Source organism: Zootoca vivipara, chromosome 14 (assembly GCF_965207765.1).
Source record: "Zootoca vivipara chromosome 14, rZooViv2.hap1.1, whole genome shotgun sequence".
In the NCBI taxonomy this organism is placed as follows: domain Eukaryota; kingdom Metazoa; phylum Chordata; class Lepidosauria; order Squamata; family Lacertidae; genus Zootoca; species Zootoca vivipara.
The window spans coordinates 29,606,840-29,627,892 of record NC_142597.1 but is presented as its reverse complement, the minus strand read 5'-3'; the positions used below and the strand labels follow the sequence as shown (position 1 = coordinate 29,627,892).

Here is a 21,053-nt window from a genome sequence, read left to right as displayed (position 1 = left end):
TGTCGCGATTGGCTGCTGCCGCCTCCGAGCCCGCGGAGGAGGGAAGGAATGAATGAACGAACCCTGGAATGAATGAAAAGGCGCGAAGCCTGGAAAACCGAGAGGGCGGCGTTTCTACCACTGGCCAGGACGGGGAGGACGGGCGCTCGGCACATGCTCAAGGCCCCGCTGGTTCTCCAGGAGAAGTGGAAAGCAACTGGAGTTATTATTATTGTAGTGTGGGGAATGAAGGCCATGATAGAGGCATTTATAAAATGACGCGTGGTGTGGACAGAGGACGGCTTTTCTTCCCCTCTCGTAAGACAAGAAATCTGCGACCCTCCAAAGACACTGAAGGGTTGATTGATTGAATTTATAGCCCACCTTTTTCTCCAAGGAGCTCAAGATGGTGTACATGGTTCTCCTCACCCTCTTCTTTTAGTCCCCACAACAACCCTCTAAGGTAGGCTAGGCTGAGGCAGTGACTGGCCCTCAATGAGCTCCATGGCCGAGTGGGGATTTGAACCCTGATCTCTCCCAGGTGCTAATCCAACTCGTTTAACATCTATGCGCGCGTGTATGTGTGTGTGTATATATATTTGTTATTATTGTACTCTTGCGTAGCAGGGTTAGACAGACAAAAGGAAGGCCCTTCACAGTAGCGCAGTTAACCTGTAAAAAGAGGATTATAATTCCTGGAGGACAATAAGACTACTAAAGGGCTAACTAGCCATGATGGAGGCTGTGCTCTGCTGCCTTCGCCATCAGAGGAGGCAGCGTTCACTCTAGTTGTCGGTCTCTACTGTCATCCGTGTCGTGCTTCCTTCCCGCTATTGAGCAACCAGGGTGGCTAAAGAGAACCTTCCTATTCAGGACCACTAAAGTATATGACTGTAGGGCGGGGGGCAGCAAAAGTCCCTTCTTAAAGCATCGCCTTGCGCATGCGCCAATGGCAGCCGAATGTGGTGGGGGGAGGGAAGCATCCCACTCGGCCACCCGACTTCGCCAGTGTGCTCAGCCAATCGCATGCTCTCTGGGCCTCGCAGCTGCCAATCCGCGTGCCCCCTGAGGCTGGCTCGAGCGGCCCGCGCCATCTATTAATATTCATGATGGGCTTATGAATATTGTAATCGAGCCGAGGAGCCGCCTCAGCCTCACAGTCGCCTGGGCGTGTCGGAATGGCCGAGACCTCGGAGCCTGGCGGGGCTCGAGCCCCTCCGGTCGCCGCCGCCGCCCCCGGCCGGCCCAAATTGACCCACCCGGGCAAGGCGATCCTGGCAGGTGAGACAGAAACGGCCGCGGCGGCCCCTCCCCCCCACCCATTTTCCATCCCCCGGATGGGCGGGCGCAGAACACACTGCGGTGCGGAATGAGGGGAGAGGAGAAGAACGTCCCTTTGGTTGACGGCGCGACCTCCCTGTCCCACCGGCGCGGGCGGGTTGGTATCCCTTCTCCGTGTCTCCTCCTCGCCTTTGGCCCCCGGGAGCCCCTCTCTGGCCTGGAGGCTGAAGGGTGGGTGGAGAGAGAGCCCTTCAAAGGACCGTGTTGCTCAGTGGGCACAGCACCTGCTTCTATCTGCAGAAAGCCCCCGACGCAGCATCTCCAGGGGTGGGAATGGGAGAGAACCTCCCGACGGGCACCCTAGAGAGGCGCTGCCAGTCAGTGCCGGCAATGCTGAGCTAGGCGAACCGTCATCATCGCCCTCCTTTGCTGCAACGCGGCTTCCTCTGCTGCCCAGAACTGACTCTTTTGAAGCACCACCTGCCCTGCAGAGCAGGACACAGCAGGCTGACTCTTCGGGCACGGAGCATCCATATTTTCTCCACGCAGATCAGGGCCCAGCTCACTGATGCCTCGCCCCCTTTTCTCTCTCTTGCTCAGGCGGCATTGCGGGGGGCATCGAGATCTGCATCACCTTCCCCACGGAGTATGTCAAGACGCAGCTGCAGCTGGATGAGAGGGCCAACCCACCGCGCTACAGGAGCATTGGTCAGCCACCCTTTCCACCCCTTGGAGCAGGCTGGCCAGAGTCCCAATGCCTTTGCCTGGGGGGGTAGACTAGATGACCCTTGGGGATCCCTTCAAAGTCTACAATTCTATGACTGGCTGCCCTGACCCCCTACTGGGACTCCCTTCCTTGTTCTGGTTTTGTTTAGACCCAGTCTCCCTACCCAAGGCAGGTTGGTGGGTGGACCTAATATCTTCTCAGGCACTTGTTGTTAGATTCAGCCCTTTTTCTTCCCCCAACAAATATATCTCCACCTGACCCCCTCCTTGTGATCTAGTTGGGCCACACCCCCTCTTTGCAGACTAGCAAATGAAGCAGAGGCCTGGGAAGCGTTCCTCTGAAAGGAGCACATATCCCCCTTGCAGCTGAGTGATCACAGACCCTCTGCCTTGCAATGACTTCGGATCCCCTTTCCAGAACTGTACTCAAGCCAGGAGCTCCAGGCAGCACTCGCAAGTGAGCCAGTCCGCATTCTGCATCTCCTGTGCTCACAGTCTTTGGTGCCTCCCTTGCAGGGCACTGTGTGAGACTGACTGTCCAGGACCATGGCTTCAGGGGGCTGTACAGGGGCCTCAGCTCCCTGCTGTACGGCTCCATCCCGAAATCTGCTGTCAGGTAGGCACCTGCTGCTCTTTCTTGACGACATCACCCTGTTGGCTTTTCTCAGACTTGCACACAGGGGCCAAACAGCACCCAAACAGAGAGCAGTCCAAATGCACTCACTAGAGCAGTGGTTTTCAACCAGTATGCTGTGGCACCCTGGAGTGCCTTGGATGATGGTCAGGGGTGCCACGGGCAACACTGGGCTCTGCCCCTCTTCCTTTCCCCTCCCTCCTCTGTTGCCCTCTCCCATCTCTGCCTCCGGAAGGCTTGCACAGCTGTTTATTGCAGCAGTCCTGCCTATAAGGATTCATCACATCCTGGATATAGTCTTTTTGCACCGCTGCCTTTGGGCAAGAGATACAGAACAATCAAATCAAGAACTCAATAGATTAAAAAACAGTTTCTATCCAAGAGCTATAACCATCTTAAATGCTGTAACTAAATAATATGATCTTGGGGAGTTGTGACGGGTGTGTATGTGTGTGGCTGTAATTGTGTTTTTGTTTTGTTTTTATGGGATGGCATTCAATTTTGTTATACTATGTACAATGTACAATAAAGTATGTATCTATCTATAAACTCTTCAGGCAAAGGATGCCTCTGGGAGGCACCTCTCTTTGCGGCGGAGGGGGGAGCAGTTCAGGGACCAGGGGTGGCGGCAGCAGCAGCAGCTGCCCAGAGAACTCCCAAGAAGAGGGGAGAAGAGAGGAGACTGAGGGAACACTCCACAAGGGAGGGTGTCCAAAAAAGGTTGAGAGGCTGCCAGCTCTGCAGGCAAGGGGTGACATAACGGGGCTCCTGAGCCCCACAGAAAGAATGTAGTTGGTCGAGGGAGTCGTGGACTGAAAAAGGTTGAAAACCTCTGCACTTCATCACCCCCCTTCCCCCCACCAGCTGTCCATCTTAGGATGGACAGATCTAAGATGAACTCCTGTCTTCTTAAGACAGACGGACCCCTGCAGATGGTAGCAGACTCTCCTTCATGGAAAGTTTTAAAGCAAAGGTTGGGTGTCCATCTGTCAGGGATTCTGTAGTTGTGATCCCTGCATTGGGTTGGGCTACTTGCCTCCCGGGGGATCCCTTCCAACTCTACAATTCTACGATCCCAAGACACAGTTTGAGCCCCCTGGTTTTCTGCAGGTTCGGGATCTTTGAGGTCCTCAGCAATTCTGCCAAGGACCCTCAAGGGAAGCTGGACAGCAAGAAGAGTTTGTTGTGTGGCCTCGGGGCTGGCGTGGCGGAGGCCGTGGTGGTAGTCTGTCCCATGGAGACCATCAAGGTAGGTGGAGCTCCAAGTATTGGATGTATCTCATGGCAGAGGCCAGCGGGAATGAATGTGCCCCCACCCATAGACATGGAGTTGTGCCCTTCGTTGGGGGGGGGTCCTGTCATGTGTGCATGACGCCACACCCTCTTCTCGTAACATTACCTACCTGTGAGGTAGGTCTGGCTGTTGACCTGAGGTCACGCAGGAAGTTTTGTGGCTCAGTGGATATAATTTTCTGAACCCAGGTCTCCCTGATTGCAGCGAGGTACCCTGTGCTAAGCACTCCACCACCCAGGCCGAGCTTGATGCGCCATTTAGAGCACATTCTCGGTGTGGCAGGCCCTCCTTTTCTCCTATTCCATTTTCGCCTTTGGATTAGGCAAGGGATAAGTTTGGTGCTGAATCTGTTATTCTTCGTTGCCATTTGCAGGTGAAGTTCATTCACGATCAGGGGTCCCTGACACCCAGGTACAGAGGCTTTTTCCATGGAGTTCGGGAAATTGTGCGGGAACAAGGTAAGCTGGAGCGGAAATGTAGGCAGCTGCGTTTGTCTCTGCAGCAGAATAACAAATAAAGCCCTAGTTACAGCTCCTTAGTGGTGAATTCTGCCACAAAGACCCCACCTGGACTCCTGTCTGGTTCTGGGCACCCCAGTTTAAGGAGGCTACTGGCAAGCTGGAAAGTGTTCAGAAAAGGGCAACTAACCACTACACCATGCTGGGTTTTTTCTGCATGCGAAGCAGATGCTCTACCATAGAATCATAGAGTTGGAAGGGACCCCCAAGGGTCATCCAGTCCAACCCCCTGCAATTCAATGCGAAAGCACCGGGCTATGGCATTTTCCTGAAAATGGAGGAAGCTTTGACACAGGGGTGTCTGCCACACAGAAACCTCTAAACTCTCTCTTGGCCCGAGGCCAGGTGGACTTGAAGGAAACCAGGCAGCAGCCGCCCCCTAACCAGAGCTCCCCATTCTCTACCCTGCAGGCCTGCGTGGGACCTACCAGGGCCTCACGGCCACCATCCTCAAGCAAGGCTCCAACCAGGCCATCCGCTTCTTCGTCATGACCTCCTTCCGCAACTGGTATCTAGGTAAGAAGGCGCTCAGCTAAGCCGAGGATGAGCTTTCTTTATCCCTGTGCTGCTGCTGGTGGTAGTCCTTTCCTGCATCAGCCTGAATGCCTCTTTCTCTGCCCTTCTGCTGGGCCTGGCAGGGGACGACCCCCACAGGGAGATGAACCCGTTTGTCACGGCTGCGTTTGGGGCCACTGCGGGAGCAGCGAGCGTCTTTGGCAACACCCCCCTGGATGTCATAAAGACCAGGATGCAGGTGAGGGCACCCCCAGCCACCTCTGGGAAGGGGCTGGATTTCAGCTGCTCTTAACTCCAAACCTCCCTCTTCTCTTTCTCAAGGGGCTGGAAGCATACAAGTACCGAAACACCATGGATTGTGCCTACCAGATCCTGAAAAACGAGGGCCCTTTGGCGTGAGTGAGGCTAAACTGGCCGCCTTCATCTTAGCTGACTTGCACTGGGGCTCTTTTGTCTGCGTTAGGCCTTTATCTCACTCTCTCTCCTCTTTGGCGACTCAGTGGTGTTTTAGCCTTAACAACAATCTTACGAGGTAGGTCAGGCCTAGATATACTGACTTTACCAAGGCTGCTTAATTAGCCTTGAGGCTGAGCAGTGATTTGAATCCAGGCCTCTTCTCCCATCTCCCACACTGGACTTTAGTTCTCCAGTTTATCTTCTGCAGTTCTTGTGGCTGCAGCCTTGACTGCCTGAGCCCTTCTATCCCAGCTCCATCACTGAGATCACCTGCAGTAGCATCACTGGTCAAAGAAACTGAGCCCTTGGTATTGCATCAGCCCAGTCCTGTGGAACTCTCTGAAACTGGAGATTCAGTAAGCACCTTTCGTGCCAACATTTAAATGCCTGCTGAAAGCTTTTCTATTCTGCCAGGCCTGTGCAAGCAATTAGAACACACACCCTTCCACAATGGCTAGTTGGTGACTGTTTAAAACTGTTTTTATGGTTTTGTTTCTATATACCACTTTGATTTTTTTGATTCAGTGGTATAGAAGTATTTTTATAAATAAAAAATACAGCCTGGGAGGCAGGATACTGTCTGGCATTTTCTCCGCTTCCCTCTTCTCACATTTGCCATAAGACACACTGCCAGTTCTGAGTTGTTGACATATGTGATGTAGCACAAGAGGCATTCCCCCTGCCTCCAAGAGTTCTCTGCCTTCCCTTGCATGATGTCCCTACCTGGAGCTGCTGAGTCTGCAGGCAGCCCACTCATTTAATTAGTATAGAACTGTAGAGTTGGAAGGGACCGCCGAGGGTCCTCTAGTTGAACCCCCTGCAATGCGGGAATCGCAGCTCAAGAATCCGTGACGGATTTGTTTAAAAACCTTATTTGTGGCTTTCATCCAGTGCGTCCAAAGTAAGTGTGTGTGTGGTTCTCTTTCCTTTTACCACTGCCCATTTTATCCACAAAGCAACCCTGCGAGGTAGGCCAAGCCAAGAGATGGTGACTGACTCTCCCTGCTCACCCAGAGAGCCTAAATAGCTGGGCTGGGTTTTGAACCCAGGTCTCCTTGGTCCAGCACCTCCGAGTCTCCACCCACTAGCTGCTGTCTGATGTTGGGTTAACCGGGGGGTGGTGGGTGGCAACCTGTTGAAAACACTTTTCTGACTTTGGGATCTTTCCCTTTCACAGGTTCTACAAAGGGACAGTCCCCCGCCTCGGCCGGGTCTGTCTGGATGTGGCCATCGTTTTTGTCATTTACGAGGAGGTGGTGAAACTTCTCAACAAGGTCTGGAAAACCATGTGAGGCTCTTCGGGTGCAGGAGGGGCTGGCGGGCGAATCCCCGTCCCACCCACAGCTCCCCTTTCCTCTCCCTTCCCTCCCACGCAGGAGAGGGGGAAGCCTTGTAAGATCAGAGGTTCCCCTCTTCCAGGATAGCCCCCCAGCAAAAGGGTCACCTTGCTCTTATTAACCTTGCCCACCCCACATTCTCTGGGAACACTGAACGGTACTCCAAAATGCTTCCAGCTCAAGCGCCACATGGCTTTCATATGCCTATTTATGGTCAGGAGCGCATACTCTTCCTGCTACCAATTCCAGGGGTGGGGAGAGGTGCCGTCCACTCCAAGTCAGCTGTTGTCAGTGTGTTTCGGGAACAGGTGCATTACAGGAGAGAGGCTTTGCATTGCAAGCTCAAGCCAGGCACAGCAGCCCCACCCCCCTCCTTTAGAGAGGACAGAGCCTGCCTGCAGCCATTCGCACGTGCAGAGAAGTTGGATTTGTTCCTGCTGAGGGCGATTCCTCGCCACTCTAGGAAGGAGCCATTGCACCCATTTCGAGGAAAGCCGTTGCGTGTTTCTGATGTTTGTGCCTTTTTAAGTCTGTCTCTTTTTCTAACTTAGTTGCCGCTGTTATTTAAGGCTGACTTGATGTTTACAAGTTCATAAATGTTGCTTTTCGGAATAAAAGGACGAAGACCAAACAAGAGCTGCCTTTTTATATAGAGAGAGAGGATTAGAAATGGCCATCTGTACAGAGCCAGGCATTATATATATATATGTATGTATAAATATCAGCAAGGAAGCCTTAGCCCAAAAGGCTCGGAGCAGCTCTTGCTGGCCTGAGCAAGCCGGGGAGCACCTTTTTTGGGGTGGGTCAAGGTGGGGGTAGTGGGTGCACCTTCATCGGCCTAGCAGAACTAAGGAGCCCTCCTCCACAGGGTGCAGAATTTTAGGGCTCATTTTCAAGCTGGGAGGGGGGCTGTTTGGGACAAGAGGTCCTGCTCAGTTTCCATATTTGGGGAACTATGCAGAGCCTTCTGCCCTCTAACCCCCTGGGATCTTCAGGCTGGCTTCAACTATGTCCAAAGCAGGGAGACAAGAGTGAACACACACAGAGAGACACACACACACATACAAACAGTGTGGCCTGCCTTGAAGGTGGGAAATGAAAGTGGGACAAAGAGGAGCCAGGCTGGTCTTGGCAATCTGGCTTGTGGCTCCTGTGGCAAGTGGGGCAACTGGTTCAGCTCTCAGCTTGGCCACATGGACTGTTGCACCTTGGAGTTGGGCAGCAGAAGCAAAGTTGCCTTCACAGTAGAAGTAAAAAAGGGACTGGGCTGCCCAATGCCGAACACACACACACACACACACTCACAGGCTGGGGGGGGTTCCTTCAAGAACTTACCCCTGGCCGCATCTAGCACCTGGTATCCAGCCTCTGCTACTAACCTCAACTCAAGAAAACAGGGCTCAGGGGTGGGTGAGAGGATGGCACTGAGCTCTGTTGGCACACATGATGAAGGCAGTTTCCAGGCACAGGCAGACACCCCTGGAGGCCTGTGCCAAATGGAGGAAAGGGCAGCCTAAGCACCTCCTCCAGCCTCAGCTGGCTGGAGAGATCAAGAAACCTCTGCCTCGACCAGCCAGCCCTGCCGCCACAACCCATTGGCACTGGGCTTGGGGCGGTGGCAGCCTCTGCCCACCTGGGGCCTCCCTCCATGGCAACGCAGGAAGAAGAGGTGGGCACAGGGGAAGGAGCAAGTGTTTGCTCTTCTGGCGAGCGCAGCGCCACAACCCTCTTGGCAGGCGGCTGGGGCTGCTCCCTTCATGGCCTGGACTGGCTTCATTCAAAGCGCCGGAGGTGGTTGTAGAGGGACTGGACGTAGGTGAAGACGCACATGGGGTCTGGCTTGCGGCCCATCAGCATCATGTCGTCCACTTCGATCAGGCGGTCGCAGCCAGCCATTTTCCTGCAAGAGGCAGCCGAGTCAGAGGAAGGAGAGAGAGAGAGAAGGACATTGGAAGAGCCTGATGATCAGGCCAAAGGGGCCCCATCTAGTCCAGCATCTTGTTCTCACAAGTCCAGCATCTTGTTCTCACTAATAGCCCTCTCCTCCTCCGTGACCTTGCCCAATCCCCTCTTTTATTTATTTTTTTAAAGGTATTTTTATTGGTTTTATATACACCTCAATCCCCTCTTTTAAAGCCATCCAAGATGATCACTTCCTCCTGTGGCAGGGAGTTCCACAGTTGAACTCCACGCTCCATGAAATGCTTTTTCTCTGTACTGAATCTTCCTATGTGCAACTTCATTGCATGTTCACAAGTTCTGCAGCATTTCCTAAACTTCTTGCGTGCCTTTTCTCCAAGCAAAAAGTCCCAAACGCTGCAACTGTTCCTTATAAGGGAGTCCCAGAATTGTAAGTTGGAAGAGACCCGAAGGGCCATCTAGTCCAACCCCCTACAATGCAGGAACGGTGCCCACAACTATCCCTGGTTAGCAGCCCGACACACTGACCCATTGCACCACCTGAGTCGTTGCACCCCCTTGATCACTTGGGATGCCTTATTCTGGACCTTTCCCAATTCCTGAACTGTACCGTTTTTCAAATGTGGTCTTTCCTCAGACCTCCCTGCAAAGGAGGCTCAGCTGGGCTTGCCCCAGGCCCTCCCATCTCACAGAACATTTTCTCTCCCCGCCCCCTGCCCTGCAAGCCCTCCCCAAATGTCAGGCGCGGGCTATAAATGCCACAGTCTTAACAGGAGAGCCTGTACAACCAATCTCTGTGCCCCCTAAGGGTGAGCCTCTAGCCCAGGCAGCAGGGGAGGCTGCAGCCAACTTACTCCGCCGTGCTGAAGGCCACTTCAAAGTTCTCCTTGCGCTTGGAGGGGTCTCGTGCCTGGTAGTCAAATTCCTCCGGGAAGAAGGAGTGGACCAGGGCACAGAATGCCATCCCATCGCTCCAACTGGAGGAGAAGTTCTGCAGGTCGATGTGCTGCAGCCGGGGCGGGGAGGGGGGCAGAGGTTAGAAGGAAGGAACGCTCTGTGCTATCAGGGTTACGAAGCCCCCATCCCTTTCAGAACAGGCCATGGGGCTCTACAAGAGTGAAGGAGGGAAACAGTGAGATGGGGGATCCCTACTTGGCCATCAAGTTGGCTGGGTAAAACCTTGGGGATCAAGCCTTGCCTCTCAGCCTAGCCTACCCCGCAGGGTTGTGAGGATTAAATGAGGAAGAGGGAGACTCCCATACACCACCCAGAGCTCCGCAAAGGAGGAGGTGGGAGATGCAGGCAACGGAATAAACAAATACCTTGTAGCCGATGGTTTTGGATCGGCACCAGTCGAGAAGGATCTGCTTGATGCTGCTCGCACTGGCGACCCCAAAGCTCTGCGACCGCTTCAGCTTGGCCCGCCCCTCCCCTTTGCCCCTGCAGGGAAGAGCAGAGAATTGTAGAGTTTGAAGGGACCACAAGGGTCATCTAGTCCAACCCCCTGCAATGCAGGCGTCTTTTGCCCAACATGGGGCTCAAACCCACCACCCTGAGATTTAAGAGTCTCATGCTCTACCAACTTAGCTATTCCCAGTGTGGAGGCACGGCACAGCCATTGGGGCTAGTAGCTGTCAACAGCAGTCTCCTCCATGAGCTGGACTGTGGCTGCCACGAGAGTTTTGGTCCCGCCTTTGCTCGCAGGAAATTTGACCATCTCGGTCACCCTCCTCTGCACACCTTCCGGCTTGTCAATGTCCTCCTTAAACTGTCATGCCCAGAACTGGACACAGTATTCCAGGTGTGTTATGACTAAGGCAGTAATAATACTATTACTTCCCTTGATCTGGACACTAGACTTTGGTTGATGCAGCCTAGAATTGCATTAGCCTTTCTTGCTGCTGCATCACACTGTGTACTCACATTCGGTTTCTGGTCTACTAAAGCCCCTGGATCTTTTATGCATGTACTGCTGTCAAGTCAGCTGTACCCCCATTTTATACATGTGCATATAGATATGCACCCCTCACAGCTACAAATCGGGACCACGGGAGGCGCCACATACTTCCCGCTGTCCTGCTCAAACTTCTCAAAGAGGGCCTTCCTGGCCTGCGTCCCAGAGGTCCGGGGCAGCGTCTGAGACCTCACCAGCTCTCTCCGTTTCTCCACCTGCCTGTGGACCGTGGGGGGTGGGGAGTGGGATTTCGGGGCTCCATCCCGCTGGTTGTCCGCAACAATGCTGTCAGAACAAGAGAAAAAGGCAAATGTCCTGTTAAAAGAGAGCTACAGATGATCAATCCTTTTGAAGGTGGGGGGGGTCCCTGAACGATGCCTCTAAGCCCCCCAGCCCCAAAGCCTCACCTTTCACTAGCCTGGTGGGCTCCGTAGGTTACAGCTGACACTGACTTTGTCACAGAAGAGAATTTCTCTGCGGATAAAATGAAATGAATGAGGGTGAAGGCATTTTGGTGTTGTGTTGTTCCTAACCCCACCCCCCATTTACAGAACTCCTGCCCAGGGAACAATTGGCTTTTCCACTCCCCAAAATTCCTTATAGACACATGTGCCCAGATCCCTTTAAAGTATTTATTGCTGCTGGTTAACCAGGCTCATAAACAGAGACTCCTCTTTGCTACCCAAGTCCATCTCCTCCAGCCTTTGCGGATGCAAAGGTCCATCAATTAGCCTAGCTAAAGCAAGGCCTGGTGTTTTGAGTGTCATGCAGATCCATGTAGCAGTGGCCCATAAGAGCATAAGAAGAGTCCATTGGATCAGGCCAATGGCCCATCTAGTCCAGCATCCCGTTCTCACAGTGGCTGACCAGATGCCTATTGTGGGAAACCCACAAACAGGACCCGAGCTGCCATTGTGGCTAGTTGCCATCCATAGCCCTCTCCACTATGAATTTGCCTAGCCCTTTAACGCCATCCAAGTTGGTGGCCAACACTGCCTGCTGTGAGTGGGAGCCAGTTCCATGGCTTAACCTTGTCCTGCATTTGCTCAAGTCACTTTATCTCAGTGAGCCCTGAGCAGGGTTAGGATTATGGCGTTGCCAGGCAGGCAATTGGGCCTGCCAGCACCTCCAGCCTTGGGGTGGCCCCTGAATTCACCTCCATACTGTAATTATGGAAACCCCTTGTTGTAAACAGCAGGGCGGGGCGAGGGAAGCTGGCTGACCTGAGGTGACGGCGGCGCTTCCGGTCCTCGTGGAACTTATGCTCCAATTCTTTACTGCGCTTACTGCGCTCACTGCAAAGAAGCAGAAGTTAGAAGCCTGCAGGTTTGGTTTTCATGCTAAAGAATGCAGGTGTGTCTTTATCGCAAAGCCACCAGGGTATGTGAAGACCCAGGATCAGACCCAGGCTGATGGAACAGGAGGGTAGGCCTCCCCCCCGCGCTGGCAAATGTGTTTGAACAGCTGCAGGGGGACCCCCTACAACAGGCATAGGCAAACTCGGCCCTCCAGATGTTTTGGGACTACCTTATTTTTTGCTCCATAAGACACATTTTTCTCCTCCTAAAAAGTAAGAGGAAATGTCTGTGCGTCTCAGCAGCTGATTGCAAGAAATCAGGGAAGGAGATAAGAGACGCTAGCTCCCTTCCCAGCCCAGACCCCTTGCCCAGCCTCCATTGTTGTCTTTCCCCAGCTGACATGTGACTGGCTGGTTAGATTATCTGACTGGAAACTGTAGAAATGACTCCCTTTCCTTTCCTAAAGAAGCTGCAGAACTGTGAGTTGAACCCATAAAAACAGGATTCCCCCCCCCTTTGCAAGATAAGCTCAACAACTTTGAGCTGATCCTCAAAAATGGCGCTTCCCCCCTTTGAAAAAAAGCTACATAACTGTGAGCTGATCCTCAAAAAAGTGGAGCTTTCCCCCTTTGTAAAAAAATTGCACAACTGTGAGCTGATGCTAAAAAAACAGGGTTTTTCCCATTTGCAAAAGAAGCTGCACAACTTTGAGCTGATCCCCCCCAAAAAACAGGGCTTTCCCCCTTTCCTCCTCTAAAAATTAGGTGCGTCTTATGGAGCGAAAAATACGGTACAACTCCCATGATCCCTAGCTAACAGGACCAGTGGTGAGGGATGGTGGGGAATTGTAGTCCCAAAACATCTGGAGGGCTGAGTTTGCCTATGCCTGCCCTACAACTACCAATAACTCCAGAGTAAACATATATTTAAAGGGCCAACCCCCAGCACAAGCCCTCCTGGGAATCCTGCTGTGGTCTGGGGCCACCAGGAAGGATGCATGACACTCACGGGTTGCCTTGGGGGTGAGGCCCTCAAAGGCTGAAGGGAGTCACATGCCTCCCGCTGCCACCAGCCACCGGCCGGGTTCCTACTCTTCTTTTACCTCCTTGGCTTGATGTTTTCGACACAGCCTCACTCGGCTGCCCTCCAGGAACATTTGGCGAGATGGGCAACAGCGTGGTTTCTCCCGAGTAGGTTTCCGACACTCTGGTGACGGAGGTCACAGGAAGGTGCGGCTTCCGCAGACTCACTGCCGGCTCGTGGGCCTCGGGAGAGGAATTCGGCCGGTGAAGAGGAGGAGGAGGAGCTGATTCCTGGGCGAGCCTGGCCAGGCCTGGGGGGGGGGGTGGTACGGGGAGAGATGCAAAAGTAGACTGAGTGCAAAAGACACTACTGGAGCTCTGCATGCTCATAGTGAACAGTGAAGAAGCCCAGCTCACGTTAATGGAAAAATTCTAGACCATCCTCTGAAGGAGGAGGGGTCCCTCCAAGCAGTTTACAACGTCTTGTTTTCTCCTTCTTCTGAGATTATTATCATTTCCTGCAGCTGACACAAAAATGCTATTGCTTCAAACTACCGGGAGCGAGGACGGTGGCGAGAAGAAGAACAGAATTGTAGAGTTGGAAGGGACCTGAGGATCATCTAGTCCAACCCCCTGCAATGCAGCAGTACGCAGCTGTCCCATACGGATGGGGATCGAACTTGCAGCCTTGCCATTATCAACACTTAATAGCTCTAACCAACTGAGCTTCCCAGTGCTGAACATGTGTGTATGTGGGCCCCCCCTCCAGGACACAATGCTGCTTTTGCCAAACCAGAGATCCGCCTCCTGGCATCCTGTTCTCACGGTGGCCATCAGATGCCTCTTTTGTGAAACATACAAGCAGAAGTTGAGCTCAAGAGCACTCTCACCCCTCCTGAGGTTTCCAGCAACTGGTATTCAGAAGTATTGCTGCCTCCAACTGCGGAGGCAGAGCCGGGCCATGGTGGCTAGCAGCCACGGATAGCCCTCTTCTCCTCCATGAATCGGCCCAATGGGGACCTGCTATGGGGAGTTGCACAGTTTAACTACATGCTGCATGAAGAATTATTTTCTTTTCTCTGTCCTGAACCTTCCAACATTCAGCTTCACTCAACCTTTCTCCATCCACTTCCTCCAATTACGACATGCCTCGTTTTATAAATCCCTATCATGTCGCCTCTCACTCGCCTTTTCTCTAAACTAAAAAGTCCTGAATGCTGCAACCTTTCCCCGTAGGGGATTCGCTCGATCCCCTTGATCATTTTGGTTGCCTTTTTCTGAACCTCGGTGTATTTAGCTGGGGGTGGCGGGCTGCCCTCCTGGATGCTGTTTGGCTTTTGCCACTGCAGAGATCCTCCTCTTTGTTGGAGAAAGCAGGCAGGACTTTGGGGGCACCTGCAATCCAGAAGCAGCAGCTCACTGCAGCAGGTGAACACCAAGGAGTTGGCTGCCCATTTCCTGATTGCCGAAGTTCCCCTGTTCTCAGGTTTGGGTGGAGGGAGGTGGTCAGAGAAGGGAGAAAGGAGGTCCCACTTTGGCCTGATGGCTCCCAGAGCAAGGCTCGCTCAACCCCGTTGGCACCTTTACACAATCTATGACTAGTGATATTTGCTTATGCCAGGCATAGGCAAACTCGGCCCTCCAGATGTTTTGGGACTACAACTCCCATAATCCCTGACCACTGGTCCTGTTAGCTAGGGATGATGGGAGTTGTAGTCCCAAAACATCTGGAGGGCCGAGTTTGCCTATGCCTGGCTTAGGCTTTTGTACTCGGAAAACTTTTCAGCCATTTCTATCCCTCCTTCATCCCCTAGGGGGATCGCAATCACAACTTTGAAAGAGAAAGAATTGAAAAAAATGTTAAGAGTTCATGTTGAAAGTTGCAATTGGGTGTTTGTAAACTGCTTTGATTTTCATTCGGACACTAGCATAAATAAGCAAACAAACACCTCTGTCAAAATAATGTAGATTTAGCTCGTCTCTGGGATGGATACAGGGTAAAAGAGGGAACATAATAAGCCATACCCCACTTCACCCCACAAAGGCTGCCTTGCAAGTTTGCCAGGTTTGGGGTGGGCCAAATTTGGGGCTGGAGCACAGGCTGTCCTTCATTTAGCTGTGATTCTTGCATTGCAGGAGTTCAACTAACGACCTTTTGGGTCCTTTCCACCTCTACAATTCTAGGATTCTCCAGCAGGGAGTTCCTTGGCTTCCTTACCTCCGGAGGGCTGGTGGTGCCCATTCTCCAATGCAGCTGAGTCAGGGGCTCTCCTGCTCTTCAAGTCACTCAGATCATCTAAGTCCAAACTCTGCAAGAAAAGAAGAAGAGAACTTTGAGAGGAGCACGTGCGGGGCCAGAACCCCAAAGAGCAGAGCTTCAAAGCTTTTCAGAACACAGTTTTTGGGGGGGAGCGGGTGGTGCTTCTGAACCTCAAGTGTGCTGCTGACAGGGGCTCCCAACCCCCCCCCCCAATGGACCACTTTAATTTTCCTGCGTGTTCTAACCATACACTGTGCTAAATGCTGTATGGTTTTTAATTGATACCCCAACACAACACATCCGACACTGGAAATGAACTGATGCCCCAGATGTCCTCATAAGCAGGACATGAATGCAACAGCAGCAGCCCCCTCCCCACTGATGACCCCCCCCCAGTCCCTACTCTTCAGGGGCACATGCCTTCTGGCAGAGGAGTCAGAACATAAGAATCAGGGGTCAGGGCCATTGACAGCCTTTGCCTCCTCCCTGAGTTTGTCTCATCCACTCTGAAAGTCATCCAAATTGGTGGCCATCCCTTCCTCCTGAGGCAGTGAGTCCCACTGTTTGTGCTGTGTGAAGAAGGACTTTGTCTTCCCTGAATCTTTGAACCTTCAGCTTCATTGGGGTGGGGGGCTTGTTTCTAGTTGCCCACGAGAAAAAGCTGTGCACACAAAAGCTGACACATTTCTGAGAAATCATCATGTTTATCAAGCGATCTACGAAATAACAGTACAGAATTACACACACACACACAAAACACAGGATTATTTTACTTGTCACTCGTTCCAAAAATGTCTCCAAATATCAAAATGAACTTCACCTTAGCCAATCTGCAAGATCCAGGTCCTCAGTAAAACAGACTGCACTGTTGCCCACCACCACCTGTCAAGAAATTACCTGCAGCCCTTGGTACAAACTTAAGCCAGGAACTGCAACCCACTGGCAGGAGGTACATCACCTGGAGAAGATGTGCCCACCTGGAATCGGGGATTTGCAAAGAGCTCCTTTCAAATATTGGCCTGGGGCCCGAAACAAGGGAAGGAGTGTCTCTCGGAGAATGTCTCTCGGAGAAAAGATTTTCTTTTCATCAGTTGAGTAACCACAGCCTCCACCACATCCAGGACACAGAGAAAAACCTCCAGGAATGAGTGATCCGGGAGGAAAGTGGTAACCTGTGCAATATGCCTGGTTGTCACCCACAGGTGGTGAAAGTAGGACCTTGGAGACAGCCACAGGGCGGGTGTCTGTAGAGCAGCTGACCAGACCAGTGCACCCACTAGGTGCTATGACCTCTGGGCTTGTCTGTGGCTGAGGGGTGAAGGGGGAATGTGGAGACCTGGACCTCACTGGCCACCCTGCAATGCCCTCTACCCACAGCTGGATTAACACTCCAAAGTGAGGCTGCCATAGAACCGTAAAAGTTGGAAGGGACCCAATGGTCATCTAGTCATAGCTGCCAAGTTTTCCCTTTTCTCGCGAGGAAGCCTATTCAGCATAATGGAATTTCCCTTTAAAAAAGGGATAACTTGGCAGCTATGCATCTAGTCCAACCCCAGCAATGCAGGAATCTCAGCTAAAGCACCCATGGCAGATGGCCATCCAAGCTCCGCTTAAAAACCTCCAAGGAAGGAGAGTCCAGCACCTCTTGTGGGAGTCTGTTCCACTGCTGAACAGCTCTTACTGTCAGAAAGTTTTTTTTCATGTGTTTAGTCGGAATCTCCTTTCTTGTAACCTGAGCCCCCTCTCAACAAGGCAGCAGGAAACATTTGCCACTGCTAAGCAGCAGCTGGCCCCAGTTGCCCTGAGGCACCACCAGCGACTGCCATGAGCCCAGGATGAGCTCGCATAACATAGCGAGGGTGCGGTACTGGGAGCTCAGCCCCAGCCAACGTGGGGAGCGCCCAGAGGTGAGCTTGGAGAGAACAAAATGCAGACCCTTCTGAAGCCCCGGCTGTCAACCTCTGCTGTTGCTGAGCGTTACATAAACCAGGCCCACTCCCTGCAAAAGCCATTAATCATGCCGATGGAAAGGCCAGAGGCTGGTTGCTGGGCTGGAGGGGGGTTCCAGCTGCCTCCACTCCTCTCCCCCCTCCCCCCAAGGCTCAGCTGCCAAGGTGAAGTCATGGCTAAGTGGTCCTGACAGCAGCAGGAGGCTCAAAGCAGGAGCCACCTGGAAGCAGGAGCACACAGCTGGATCACTGCATCTGCCTCCTCCACTTGGGCTTCAGAAAAACACAGCAGAGGCTGCAGGAGGGGCTGGAAGAAAATCTCCCTCAGGCCAGGGAGATAAACAACAGAAGCAGAAAGTCTCTGCGAGGTTTTGGCCCAGCAGCGGAGACGAGGCTTTGCAAAGAAAGACAGATCAGGAGTCCGGGGGGGGGGGAGGCACGAACCTCCCCATGGAGATGGCCTTGAAGTCCCCACACCGACAGATTTGTGGCAAAAGCTGGGGCCAAACCAGCCGCCTAACCCTGCTAGACTAGATGTGCCCCCTTTGGTTTGATCTAGCAGGCTGCTCTTATGTCTTTATGGTGGTTTGGGTCAAATGAGGAGAAGTGGCAGGCCAGAGGTTCCCCACTGTAGTCCAGAGACTGTGCAGCTCTGAGGAGTCATGCCATGGAGGGTGGGGCTGGAAGCAGTGTTAGAAACCCAGATATATAAGCTAGGAGCCAAAGGGCTCCTCAAACCAGGGTTGCAGTCACCAAAATGGAATATCCTAGTTGCTACTTTTGGGGGCAGAGGGCTCAAAAGTCTCAACAATAAATTTTGGTTCCTGAAATTCATTCCGATTGTGCAGATAAAAATATCACGGATAGTATTCTAAAGGATGTGTTGCTAGTGTGTGAAAAGAGGGAAGATCCAAGGAGCCCCAGGCATGCAGCTCCAGGTGGTGGAGACGTCAGGTAGCATCCTGGCACCCAGGCATCTTCACTTGGTCGCAAGTGGCCGGTAGCCAGGTGCAAAATGCACTTGGTGAAGTTTGAACGCTGGGCAGAAGGACAAATGGGGGTAGGACCCTGCCTGGGGCCTTGTCAGATGGGTCTTCCTGGCTCCTGGAAAGCTCCTAGCCTTTGGTCCAACCCAACAGAGCCTGATTAGTGGCTGATCTGATCTAACTTTTGTTGCATGCAGCTAGGCAAAGCTGTCTCTCCAGGAACAGTTGATTGTTGTTATTAGCTTCTTGGGAGTCTAGTTTGCCTGTGCTTTGGGGGAAGCATTTTAACATCCATATCCCCAGATTTCCCAGCATGGGGCAATCAGTAAGCCTCCCCCCACCCCGCAAAAAAAGGGCAAAAGGTGATCCCCACAGGACTAAATCCACCCCATATCCAGATTGAGAAATCCCATCTCCTCCACAGGAGGTAGGGACACCAAGTCCCAAGTTATCCTTCTATTTAGGGGCTTGGCAAGCAGCTGGTCCTTAAGACATCCCCAGCCTCAACCTCTGGCCGATTCCCATGCCCCCAAGTCACCAGCTGCTTCCCTCGACTCCACTCTTGAAAAACAGCCTGGTCAGTCCTGTGGCTCAATGCCAGACAAGAGGACAGCACTACTCGTCACACATGCTCCAGGGTGCTTTCTGTCTGCACCCCAAATCCAGTACAGTACTTGTAAAAACAAGAAATGCATCCTGTGATACTTTAAAGACTGACACGTTTAGCTTTCGTGGCTATAGAGACCATTTCCTCGTGAAAAGAATTCCTGGGGTCAGGAGCGCCCCCACTGACAGCAAGCTTTGCTCGGCCGCACAATCCCCCAGGAAGGAGGCGCCATCGTCCCCAAAACACCTCCCACGTGGTGGTGGGCGGCCGCCCTCCTGCGCCCCTCCCACGCGGAAAAGGCCACAGGGGGCGTCGGACGGAAGGCCACCAGCCCCTGCTCGAGCCAGCGCGCTCTACGTGCAAAGGCGCTCGTGCAAACATCCTGCCCGCAGCAAATCCCCCGCCCTCGAGGGTCGCTCGACGGCCGCCGCTAGGGGGGTTGGGTTCTTTCTTTCCTCCTCTCTCCTTCTCCACCCCACCCCCCGTGCCAGAGCGGTACTTCTTCAAGAGAAAGGAAGAGCCCCCAAGGGTTGCTGGTAGCCGGAGCCTCCCTGACCGTCGGGGCCGAGAGCGCGCAAGGGAGAAAGGGACAGGGGGCCTCCAAGCCGTCGGGGCTGTTGCTGCTCCTTTTAAGGCGCGATCCCACCTGCCCTCCCACTCCCATTGACCTCACCTGGCTTTTGGTGGCGAGGGAGAGCCGGGCGTGGCTGGCGAAGCGGCTGCTGCTGCTCAGCCAGGGCGGCGTCGTCGTAGGGGCTTCGGGCTCCGGACTGGAGGCGTCCGGCAGCCCCGCCGCCCGGTTGAGGGCTTCCACCTGCCGGGCCAGGCGCTCCACGTGCGCGCGCAGCTGCCGGTTCTCTTGCTGGAGCTCGGCCACGTTGTGTGCCAGCGGGTTGGCCAGGCGCAGCACTTCGGCCACCTGTCGGTCCACTCCGTTCTTGAAGGCCTGGATGTCCACGTGGATCTCGCGCACAGCGCCGCGCAGCGTCTCCTCGTAGCGACCCAGCGCCTCGCACACCGTCGCCGCATCCTGCGCGTTCAGGTCCGCCAGGTCCCCCGGCGACGACCCCGAAGAGGACTGCGCTCCCCGCGACGCGCTGACCTCCATGGCTCTAGGGAGCGCAACCGGCGTCCAACAACACTAGCGGCACCTCGAAGCGCCCCGTGTGTTCATCCGCCTCTCTGGCCGGCCAAGCCGGACCCGGCCTTTTATAGACGGCAGGTGGGAGGGGGCAGGCCGCCGCCGCTCCGGGCCTGGAGAGGGATGGGTGGGCGCGCGAGAGGGAGGGAGGGAGCAAAGGCGCGCGGGGAGTGGGAGCTTTCCGGCCGCTACAGACAGCCCCCTGGGGGGGAGGAGCTGCTAGCCCGGCTCGGCTCTCCTCAGTTGTTGGGGCGCAGCTGCCAAAGCAACAATTCCTTATCGTTGGGGGTGGGAGAAGAGAGTCCTCCAAGAGAGGGGGTGCTCCGAGAGGGAGAGGACACCTGTGCGCAAAAGGAGGGGGCGGCCGGTGGACGGTTCGTCCGACAGTTCTTGGGTAGTTTTGCCAAGCAGCAAGTCCCTTGGGAGGAATCTTCCTGCTGTCTTTGAATTGGCCTCTCTTAAGCCCATTTCTCAGAGGGAAGGAGAGAGGCACCCAAGAAGCATTTCCTGCAAGCTACAGAAGGAAAACGCCTTCAAGCTTTCCCGCTGGCAGGGGGGAGGAGGGCGACCCACACAGGGACCTTCCTGCCCAGTACATCTCGGGCCTTTTCCTACCAGTACACATCCTTCCTTAGCCTGTGTGCAGGCAAGCCAGCCACCTGAAGGGGAGCATGTTCCCAGGGTTGTTTCCCCCTCTCCCAGAGAGGCAGGGGCAGCTGCAACTGTATTTTCCCATCCCCAATACATTTCACAGATGCAATCCCATCTCACCCTTAGGAAAGAAGCTCTCTTTGCAGAGACGATCATGAGCACCCTTTTGGTATGTTTGGAGGAAACCTGGTGGGTACCTGGAGAAGGTTCTAATGATCCAAATTCCTTCTTTGAAATCCAGCACTAGGGAAGCCTCCTCACTCTCAGATGGGCAATGTAATGGGAAAGTGGTTGGTGGGTGAGACTGGCATTTCCTAGAGGCACCTGGATGCTGCACACAAGTGTAGCTTTAAGACATCAGTGGCTGTGAGTGTATTGGCTGGGGGTCCTTCTGTTTATTCCCACCTTCACATCATAGAAGGTCAGTGGGTGAACATACCAGCAACATTCTAGTGATTGAGGCATCTGTTCTGGCCAAGTTTCTCATCTTCGGTCTACTTTTATTTTCCCAAATGCAATAGGTA

The 21,053-nt window shown here is 53.6% G+C and overlaps 2 protein-coding genes across 3 annotated transcripts; one reads left to right on the top strand and one right to left on the bottom strand.

The window, feature by feature from the left end:
* The first annotated feature begins 937 nt into the window (after positions 1 to 937).
* On the top strand, positions 938 to 7,372 carry LOC118097271 (tricarboxylate transport protein, mitochondrial). The gene is made up of 9 exons (XM_035140003.3): positions 938 to 1,260; positions 1,861 to 1,968; positions 2,503 to 2,602; positions 3,731 to 3,869; positions 4,288 to 4,372; positions 4,844 to 4,948; positions 5,071 to 5,186; positions 5,270 to 5,343; positions 6,582 to 7,372. Exons 1-9 carry the CDS (start codon positions 1,158 to 1,160, stop codon positions 6,694 to 6,696), a joined length of 945 nt encoding a protein of 314 aa, XP_034995894.1. The 5' UTR covers positions 938 to 1,157; the 3' UTR covers positions 6,697 to 7,372.
* Positions 7,373 to 19,921, bottom strand: SMTNL2 (smoothelin like 2). 2 transcript variants are annotated; one of them, XM_035139912.3, is made up of 9 exons: positions 19,411 to 19,921; positions 15,154 to 15,244; positions 13,016 to 13,246; positions 11,839 to 11,910; positions 11,023 to 11,089; positions 10,727 to 10,900; positions 9,984 to 10,101; positions 9,516 to 9,667; positions 7,373 to 8,641 (listed from the first exon to the last, which is right to left on the bottom strand). In XM_035139912.3, exons 1-9 carry the CDS (start codon positions 19,843 to 19,845, stop codon positions 8,515 to 8,517), a joined length of 1,467 nt encoding a protein of 488 aa, XP_034995803.1. In that variant the 5' UTR covers positions 19,846 to 19,921; the 3' UTR covers positions 7,373 to 8,514. The 2 variants fall into 2 exon arrangements, with proteins under 2 accessions (XP_034995803.1, XP_034995804.1); XM_035139913.3 differs by having other exon boundaries at positions 11,839 to 11,901.
* Between the last annotated feature and the right edge of the window lie 1,132 nt (positions 19,922 to 21,053).